This window comes from Callithrix jacchus, chromosome 11 (genome assembly GCF_049354715.1).
Source record: "Callithrix jacchus isolate 240 chromosome 11, calJac240_pri, whole genome shotgun sequence".
Lineage (NCBI taxonomy): Eukaryota > Metazoa > Chordata > Mammalia > Primates > Cebidae > Callithrix > Callithrix jacchus.
The window spans coordinates 6,769,052-6,779,365 of NC_133512.1; the positions used below are offsets into that span (position 1 = coordinate 6,769,052).

The window sequence follows — 10,314 nt, forward strand, 5'->3', positions numbered from 1 at the left end:
GCTTTTTTGTAGGAAGGTGGGTATTCACAAGGGAAAGATGTAAATACTGAGTTAACATGAGGCTGTTTATTTATTTATTCTGTGACAGAGTCTCGCTTTGTCACCCAGGCTGAAATGTAGTGCCACAATCACAGCTCACTGCAGCCTCAACTTACTGGACTCAAGCAATTTGCCCACTCACCCTCTTCAATAGCTGGGACTACAGGCACGCACTACCGGAGTCAGCTAATTTTTAAATTTTTTACAGAGACAGGGTCTTGCTATATTGCCCAGGCTGGTCTCAAACTCCTGGGCTCCAGCGATCCTCCATCCTCAACCTCCCAAAGTGCTGCCGTTACAGGTGTGAGCCACCATGCCCGGCCTCATGAGACAATTATTTAAACTACCCGGTTATCTGTCCTTACAGTATTGTTTGTCATTTGTTAATGAAACTTACTGTTCACTTGAAAAAATTTTTAAGTACCTCTTTTTCTAAAAGTATTTTTTTATAATAACAATACCATTTTATTTTACTTAATCTTGCCAAGAAACTACCAGAAAGGTGACCTCATTCCCAACATCCGGATTTCTTCTTTTCCAGGACTCCTGATAGTTCAGGATGCTTCAGAGAGGGAAGCACTTATACCTGGTGGTCTTTCTGATGGTCAGTTTTATTCCCCTCCTGAATCTGAAGCAGGTAAAAAACTTGAATATTATTTGTGTTTGTATCTCTCAAAGGCTCTGCTCTTCCTCCCTTTCCCTACCCCCTCGATTTCTCAATACACTTAGCTAACATCTAACATGCCAGGGATTAGGAATATGAAAATAGGTGAGACACAGTGTCACATGAGACCAGCAGTAAGGCACAGAGTTGTAAAAATAAATGTCAGGGAGGAGTGATTAGACACCGTGGTTTGTGGTATGTATCTTAGAAGACACACAGACAACGGGAAGGGTCTTCATGCTCTCTTTACTCCTGTTCATCACCAAACCAGCCTCCCTCTAGGACTCTCATGTCTGAGAATGGCAGCACTGTTCACCCAGTTGCCCAGATCAAACACCAGAGCCTCACTGCTGGCTCCACCCCTTTCTTATAGCTCAATCTCATCATTCACAAAACTGTTTCCATCCTCTCTCCCTTATTTCTACCTCCGTTTTCTCATTCAAATCCTACCGCTTCTCACCAGCTCCAGCCTCATTTCAGCATTGCTTTCTGCTGTTTCTGCAGCCTTGGTCTCCCTGCCTTTGTCTTTCACTAACCGGCAGCCAGATGCTCTGTTAAAAATAACAATCACACTCCACAACAAAAATGAGCAGCCTGATTAAAAATATGCAAAGGTTTTGATAGACAAATGGCCAATAAGCACATAAAAGATGCTTGACATCACTAATCATTAGGGAAGTGCAAATCGGAACCACAGCAAGATACCACTTCTTACCCACTAGAATGACTGTTACAAAAAGCAAAACAGAAAGACAGAAAATAAGTATTGGTAAGCATATGCAGAAATTGGACCCCTTGTGCATTACAGGTGAGAATGGAAAATGGTATAGCCCCAGTAGAAAACAGTCTGGTGTTTCCTTAAAAGATGAAGCATAGAGCTGCCATGTGATTCATTCTGGGTATGTACTCAAAGGAAATGAAAGCAGAGACTATGTCAGATATTTGTATACCCGTGCTCATAGCACCAGTATTCACAGTGGCTAAATGGTGGAAACAACTCAAACAGCCATCAACAGATGACTGGACAAACACAATGTACGTACATCAATGGAGTATTATTCTGCATTAAAAAGGGATGGAAAGCTGATCTCAGTGTCTCATGCTTATAATCCCAGCACTTTAGGAGGCCAAGGTGGGAGAATCGCTTGAGCCCAGGAGCTCAAGACCAGCCTGGGCAACATAGTGAGACCTTGTCTCTATTTAAAAAGAAAAGAATAGAATTCTGACACATACTGTAACATGTATGAACTATGAACACATTATGCTAAGTAAAATAAGCCAGACACAAAAGGACTGTCATATGATTCCACTTAATATGAGGTACCTAGAGAAGGGAAATTCACGGAAACGAAGTAGAATAGGGTTGCCATTCTGAAGGCGGACGGTGTTGCTGGCTGCATAGCAGCATAGATGAACTGAATGCCACTAGACGGCATGCTTAAAAATGGTTCAAATGGTACATTCTATGTTGAATGTATTTTTCTACGGTTAAAAAAACATTACTTTAAAAATCGCTAACACTTTTTTAAGTGTTAGATGCTGGTCTGTGCTTTATTAATATTCAGTCATTGACTTCTCCCTTGTCTCCTTATCTTCTGAGATGCAGATTACAAACCATAGCGTCTAATCACTCCTCCATTACATGCATTTCTTACAGCCCTGTGTCTTACCACTGATCTCATGTCCTATTGTCTAACCTATTTTCATATTCTTAATGCCTGGCATATTCGATGTCTGCTAAACACGTCCACTCTGTGACGTAAAACTCATATTATGCCTAATGCAGAGATGAGTAAATTGAGGCACAGAGAATTGAGGCGATTTACCCAGTATCACACTGATAATAAGTGGTGTAGCTGGGATTTGAACCTGGGATCCACTGCTAGAGTTCATGCTTATAACTCCTAAAGTATATTGGCCTCTTGATATTTATGAAAATATAGAATTGGTCATTGCCAGTCCCTGCTCAAAAGCCTTCAGTAGCATAAAGGTTAAAGAAATCAATAGATGTTAGCTTGGCTGCAGGTGCCCCTGTGGGCACTGTCACCAGTTGTCGAGCTTCTCATCTTGTGACTGCCTTCTCATGTGCTGTTCATAGCTCCTCTGAAATGCTGTGCTCTAGAACCCTCCAGCCACTGTCCACCTTGCTGTTTCCATTCTGATCTCCTCTGCAATCCTAGTTGCCGTTCACATGTTCCCAATTTCTTTCCAGCCATGCCTGCCCTCCCCGTCACTCCCAGCAGTCTTAGTTAGAATGTCCCCTGTGTGTTCTTTGGGACCTCTGCCCCAGCCCTGTCATCCTGTGTTGTCTGCACTGCCTTCCACGCTGACTGGTCTGTTTCTACTGCTGGGATGTAAACTTGAGTTAGAGACTATGTCATTGTATTCCCTGTACTAGGCCTAGTTAATATTTTCACTCACACACACACACGTGATAAAGCAGATTCCAGGCAGAAAGAGCCATGCATGATCGAAGGTGCAGCAGTGTGAAATCACAGTGTGCGGGAGGAACTCCAAGTGAACTCGAAATTCCGGACTATTGGTGTTGGATGTGAAAGCATGTGCAGCACAGAAACATGGAGCCAGATGTAAGACAGATATGGATTAGGAGAAAATCTGTTGCTCGAACAGTCAAAACTAGAATTAGGTATTAAATTGTTGATTACCTCATTATAAGGATTATTTCACTGAGATGTTTTCTGTCATAGGACTTTTTGATAAAGGAAAGTTCATATTAGAGTTCATGCATTTCCACTTCTTTTTCTAAGACTAATACAGTTTCTCGGTACTAATGTATTTTCTTAACTAGAGTTCAGAACATAGAATAGGAGTGACTTTAGGAACATGCCCCAGCCATGCCTCAAGCTTTCCAGTTCTTGGCTCCATCCGCCTTTCACCTTTGTCATTTACCACCACCTAGTGGTACTCTGGAGCACTGCTATTTCCTTGAGTTAGGAAGGCGAAGAAGGAAAACATTTTCATGGTGTTCCACTGTGTAGCTAACTGCTTTGTTTGACAAAAGACAGATTAGTAATGGGCAGAGAAGGAGTGGTCAGAATGGATTACCTTATTATATTTTCATTGTCTGAATGTTCAATTTAGGAAAGAATTAAAATTGAAAACTGTTACGGAAATTGATATACGTAGGAGAAAGAAGGCTACTCTAGAGCAAAGCTTTTCCATTATGCCAATAGCTAAAAATTGAAGCCTTTAAGTGGCTGAACTTGTAAGCGGCTGTCGCCCTGCTACAGCACTGACTTCCCTGACACACCTGAGGGCGTCCAAAGAAGGCTTGACGTGCCTTTTTTGTCTTTTTTTCTCCAGCACCTAATATAGTACCTGGCTTATATTAGACTTATTAACTGTTGAAGAAAGGGATGAAAAGAAAAGGGAAAGAAATCGGAGTCACCATAAACAAAAATGTTAGCATTTTTCCTTGTAAAGGAGCAGCCTGAGTTTTAGTATCAGAGAGGTAGCATGGTTCATTAGATATGCTTATAAAGGATATAAAAATAGTTTGTTCACAGGCTTGCCTGTTGATTAGACCACATCCCACATCCCTGTGTATTAAACAGAAAGAACAGGGAAGCGTGATCCTGTCTCAGATGACTGGGTTGAAATTATGTGTGGTCAGGGAACTTAAATGAACTAGTTGTGACGGCAAAGAAAGGATAACTCGTCACCTCCTAGACCATGGAACGACCAACTTAAAATGAGGAGTCGCTCAGTTGCATATTACAGCCTGTCCTGTGCAAGTCTAGATAAGACGTTCATCACAGTTCTAAGTTGCCACCTCCCCAGAGTAGCCGTGCAGCAGCCCCGCCTTCTTCTGGTTCCCCTATGTAGTTGCTGTTAGAATCTCCTGTATCTCTCAGCAGTGTTCTTGTTTAAATGATCATTTCTGTGATCATCCTGTGTGTATCAAATAGATTTGAAACACAGTTTTTTCCATCTTTTTTTTTTTTTTTTTTTTTTTTTTTGAGACGGAGTTTCGCTCTTGTTACCCAGGCTGGAGTGCAATGGCGCAATCTCGGCTCACCGCAACCTCCGCCCCCTGGGTTCAGGCAATTCTCCTGCCTCAGCCTCCTGAGTAGCTGGGATTACAGGCATGCGCCACCATGCCCAGCTAATTTTTTGTAATTTTTAGTAGAGCCGGGGTTTCACCATGTTGACCAGGATGGTCTCGATCTGTTGACCTCGTGATCCACCTGCCTCGGCCTCCCAAAGTGCTGGGATTACAGGCTTGAGCCACCGCGCCCGGCCTTTTCCATCTTTTAATTAAAATTTTGAAAATTATTGAAAAATTATTGCCAGGGATACTGAATAATATTCACTTTTTTAAAAAGCTTGATTGAGACATAATTTGCATATAACAAAATTCATCCATTGTAAATGTATAATTGCATGATTTTTAGTAAATTCATAGTTTTTTAATCAACATTGTGGAGTAATTTTAGAACAGTTTCATCGCTTGAAAAACTTCTTTCATGCTCATTTGCGGTTAATCCCCACTTCTACCCCTGTCCCAAGTAACCACTGATCTTTGTATCTTGACAGATTTACCTTTCCTGAGCATTTAATGTAAATGTAGTGATATGATACATGTTTTTTGCATCCAGCCTCTTGCTTAGCATACGGTTTGAGGACCAATCATGTTGTAGCATCTATCAGCATTTTGTTCCTCTTTATGGCCGAATATTATTCCATTATATGGATATACAACATTTTGTCTGTATTCACAAGTTGATGGACATTTAGATTTTTTCCACCTTTTGGCTATCATAAGAAATCCAGCTATGAACATTAATGTACATGCCTCTGTGTGGATGTTTATTTTGATTTTTCTTGAATATATTTCTGAGAGAGGACTTGTCACATCCTGTGGCAAGTTTCCGTTAACTTTTTAAAAAACTGTCAAACTGTTCTTGATCGTGGCTGTTTTATTTTACCTTCCTTCCAAGTCCCTTCTTATCTACAGTTTCACTTACCGAGGTCAACCGAGGTCTGAAAATATTAAATGGAAAATTCTAGAAATAAAAAGTCCTTAAGTTTTTAATTGCGTGCCATTCTGAGCAGCATGATGAAACCCCATACTGTCCTGCTTCATCCTACCCAGAACATGAATCACCCCTGAGTCCAGCAGATCCACAATGTGTGCACCACCCACCTGGTAGTCACTTAGGAGCCATCCAGGTTATCAGATTGACCATCCCGGTATCACAGTTCTTGTGTTCCAATAATCCTTATTTCACTTAATAATGGCAAAGTAGTAACTCTGTCAATTCATATATGCTAAAGAGAAGCCATAAAATGCTTCCTTTAAGTGAAAAAGTGACCATTCTAAACTTAATAAGAAAAAAAAATCCTATGCAGAACTTTGTCATGTTCATCATATAGTAAACTTTTTCATAGGTATGTACGTATAAGAAAAAAACATAATATTTTTGGGATACGGTACTATCTGTGGTTTCAGGCATCCAGGGATAAGAGGAATTACTGTATATGCATTTCAGTTTCTCCATATACTCACCAGTGCTTAGTATTGGGTCTTTTTTATTATACCCAGGCTAGCAGGTTTAAAGTGGTGTCCAATCGTGGCTTTAATTTGTATCTCTGTAGTGATACTGAGATGTTGTTCATGTTTCTATTATGTGTAATTCATAAGTCTTCTTTAGAGAAAAACCTATTTCAAGCCTTTTGCCATAATTTTAATTGTGTTGTTTTTTTATTCTCGAGTTGTAAGACTTCTTTATACATTTCAGATAAAAGTTCTTCAATATATGATTTACAGATATTTGTCCCAGTCTGTTGTCTTTTCATTTCTTTATAGTCTTTTGAAGCATAGGTTTTAAATTTTAATTAAGTGTAGTTTATAAATTTGTTCTCTTATGAATAATATATGTGGTCATATCTGAAAACTCTTTACCTTAACTGTGTTATGAAGATTTTCTCGTATTTTCTTCCAAAAGGTTTTATAGTTTTACATCTTTCAGTTAAAATTACGATACATTTTGAATTAACTTTCAAATACGGAGAAGGTAAAGGGTCGATTCATTGTTTTGCTTTTGGGTATCCGGTTGAACAGCACCAGTTGTTGTTGAAAAGACAACTTTTCCCCACTGAACTGATTTGACACATTTGCCTAGCCAATTTCTGGTTTTTAAGTTCTGCTTTCTTAAGGTGAATACGGTACATGATGATACGATACCATTGTCTTTCTTTTCCGATACAGCCATTTGAAGCCATAGATTTTTCCCTAGGAACTGCTTTTGTGGTACTGTATGAATTTCGATATGTTGCGTTTTCATTTGAATGCGTTCCTTGGCTTTTAGCAAGATGTGTCTACATGTTAACCTCTTTGTATGTCTCCTAATCTGTGTTTATTCTGCTTATAAAATGTACAGATTCATATTTCTCAACCAATTTGAGAAATTTGGACCATTAATTCTTCAAGCGTTTTTCTGACTCTTCCCTCCTTCTGGGATTCCCATTACCTGGTTGATTGATGCCTGGTGTTATCTACAAGTCTCCGAGCTCTTCAGCTCTTCTTCATTCTTTTTCTCTCCCTCAGAGATACTTGTTTTGACCGTATTTTTTTCCTGGGAATGGTCACACTTTTCTTAATTCTTTGCATATCTTGTATTTTTTGATGAAAAGGATTTTGCTGAAAATAATGTGACTCTGGGTTTTTATTTTTTTCATAAAAGGTTGCTATTATTGCTCCTGATTCGTTTAGTAAATAGTCCGTGCTAAATCTGTGAAATCTACACATCATCCTGTGATGTGGATGCTTCTGTTTTCTCTCAGTCCTTTTGTTTTATTGTCCATTGTGTTTTTTCCTTTTTAATTCTTGCCTGTATTTTTAAGCCTGGCTTCATGGGAGTTATCGGTGTCTAGAGCTTACTGATTAGGCAGATCCTAGCTAGTGATTACACAAGAGGATTACACTCAAACACCCGGATCCGGGCTTCCGTCCTCTGCCAGATAGAAATGTACACGGGTTGGATAGCACCTTCAGAGTTCAGGCCATTTTCAAGTCCTCCCCAGCTTTTACTTTCTGCTAAGTCCGTTCCTGCTCTGTCTGCATATGCTCAGAGCTCAGGCTAATAGGCTGGCTGGCTTAGGCTCGCTTGGGTCTCCTCTGTGCATGGAGACAGCCCCAACTGGGCATATGCTTGTCCCAGTGGTGACCACAACTCAGGCTCCCAGAGTAGTTGGCCCTTTCTGCTTGCCTGCCTCTGAATTTGTCACTTCACTGTCAGTGTCACTAGGCATGAACATGGCTCCCCACTCCAAATTAAGTGATCTCCCTTCAACGAAGGAGCTTTGCTGCCAGTCCCCATGGCCTGCCCCATCCTGGCAGAACCTCCATGCCTACTGAGCTGGGTATTGGGAGATTGGGTCGCTCCTGCTCAGGAGCAGCTCCAGGCAAGACACCACTGCCATTCCCTGAATTCTGCAGTTTCAAACATAAACATTCCTCCAGTCGTTTTATACCTTTGGTCATTTTCCCAGTAGTGAGACGGCTGGTTTTGCCCATTTTGCCACGTTTTGGGGGTGCTTGTCGGAGAGAGGATTTATTGACTTCTTCCCTTGGCCACAGCCAGAAGTCCCTTTCAAAATATGTAAAGAAGACATACTGTTAGGTTTTAATTAAAGGTTTAGCTTTATTTAGGGCTCCCAGATAATTCCAAGACACAGCAACTCATTGTGGCTTCAGTGCCGCTGGCCTAGCAGGTGAAAGTTAGCCTGGGAACAGGAAGATGTGGTGTAACCATCTTCCTCAGCCTCCTTCCACAATGAGATCAGGCAGTTCACCACCTCCTTCCTCTACGATGGACAGTGTGTTAATAGGCTAGAAAGCAAAACGTTCAACAGTTATGGCTTTATCTATGAATTTTCCAAGCTTGTTAGCAAAGAGGTGGAGGAAGAATAGTGATTGATAATAATTTTTTGTCTCCATGAATATTCTTAGTACATAAATGAAATCCATTTTGACAGATTTGTTTAAGTGAGAGATTATTATTTAAAGGTTTTCCTCTTACAAGAAATAAAGTAAAACTTTCAAATAGCAGTTTGTCAACTTAAATCTCTTGAGGATTAAACATATGTTTAATGCTTTTATGTGTATGTTATAATTTTAGACACATTTAAACTATTTCAAATGGTTTGTTACGGTAACAGAATGAAATGCTTTTTCTTCTTCCCCTTCTGTTCCATGTAGGATCTGACGAAGCTGAAGAAAAACAGGACAGTGAGAAACCACTTTTAGAACTATGAGTACTACTTTTGTTAAAGTAAGTTTTTGAAATGGAACTGTAACAACAAAATAGTTAAGTGTGGGGATTTCCTTTGAGCAGAGTTAAAGTAGAATGCAGAGAATAAGAATGTAAGTATAACCAGATTTCGTCCTTGCATGAATTTATCAGTCACATTTTATTTTTTATTTTTATTTTTTTACTTAAGCCACGGTAATTTAATGTGCCTCACGTATGTGTCAAGAGCCACATTACAATTCCATAAAACAAGTCTTAAATCACAAAGAATAAAGGAACAGCAGAGGAAACGTTAAGGGACACCGCAATAGCATAAGTGGCAGTACAAACTGTCGAGTACTGAAAAGACCAGGACGACGCAGCTTCTGCCAACAGTAACAGAGGGAAAATACTTTCCATGGGAAATCCAAGTACCGGGCGTATTGCTGGATAGCCATTAAAGGACCCACAGAGACAAATAAAAAGAAAGCCTGCTTTATGTCCTGTTTATCATATCATTAGAGGTAGTTTCCAGATTTACATTGTCTATAAATCACTTAAAGAGGGGTCCAAAGTGGCTCCGGCTGGATGTCGTGGCGCTTGCGAAGGCGAGGTCATGAGTTCAAGGCTAACCTGAGCAACCTTACAAGCTCACACTGATTGGCAAAAAAAAAAAAAAAAATCGCTTAAAGAAACAAGGGTTAGTGGGCATGATTTTTATTTCAAACTTTGGTTTAGGTTTATGACAACAATTAAGGTGAATTATTTTTAATTGGCATACCTTAAGGACCTTCACAATCTCTGCATCATTTCCATATATTCTAACAATTTTAAACAGTTTATCTGTTTTCTTTTTTTTTTTTTTTTGCATTTTAGGTTTTGGGGTACATGTGAAGAACATGCAAGATAGTTGCATAGGTACACACGTGGCAGTGTGATTTGCTGCCTTCCTCCCCTTCAAGTGTCTTCACATTTTTTGTATAGGGTACATTTGCAAGGTTTGAAAACTAACTCAGATTTCTAAATTTCTGAGGAATAAAGGTGAATTTATGTTGGTTTAGTTAGCCAGAATGTCTACATACAAGTCACACACCATTGTTTTATGACAAGGGCTCATCTCTGTTAAAGGACAGCAGTCCTGTGACATGCAGGTGCTGTGATCACCTCCATTTGGCGCTTGAGGCAGCAGAGACGTAGAATGGATCCCTTACCCCAGGTTGCATGGCTAGAAGCCCCACGCTGCCTGGTACCAGGTCCCCTTCAGCCCCACGCTGCCTGGTACCAGGTCCCCTTCAGCCCCACGCTGCCTGGTACCAGGTCCCCTTCAGCCCCACGCTGCCTGGTGCCAGGTCCCCT

The 10,314-nt window shown here is 40.3% G+C and overlaps 1 protein-coding gene across 5 annotated transcripts in view; it reads left to right on the plus strand.

Moving 5' to 3' along the window:
• The window catches only part of STARD3NL (STARD3 N-terminal like), a 49,794-nt gene that overhangs the window by 38,109 nt on the left and 1,371 nt on the right, over window positions 1–10,314 (plus strand). For 3 of the 5 annotated variants that reach the window (XM_078342235.1, XM_002751339.6, XM_078342236.1), the window contains 2 exons: window positions 581–676; window positions 8,928–9,000. In XM_078342235.1, the coding sequence (XP_078198361.1) occupies window positions 581–676; window positions 8,928–8,983 (152 nt within the window). In that variant the 3' untranslated portion in view covers window positions 8,984–9,000. The remainder of the gene's footprint in view (window positions 1–580; window positions 677–8,927; window positions 9,001–10,314) is intronic. The other 2 variants (XM_078342237.1, XM_078342238.1) reach the window with 1 other exon arrangement.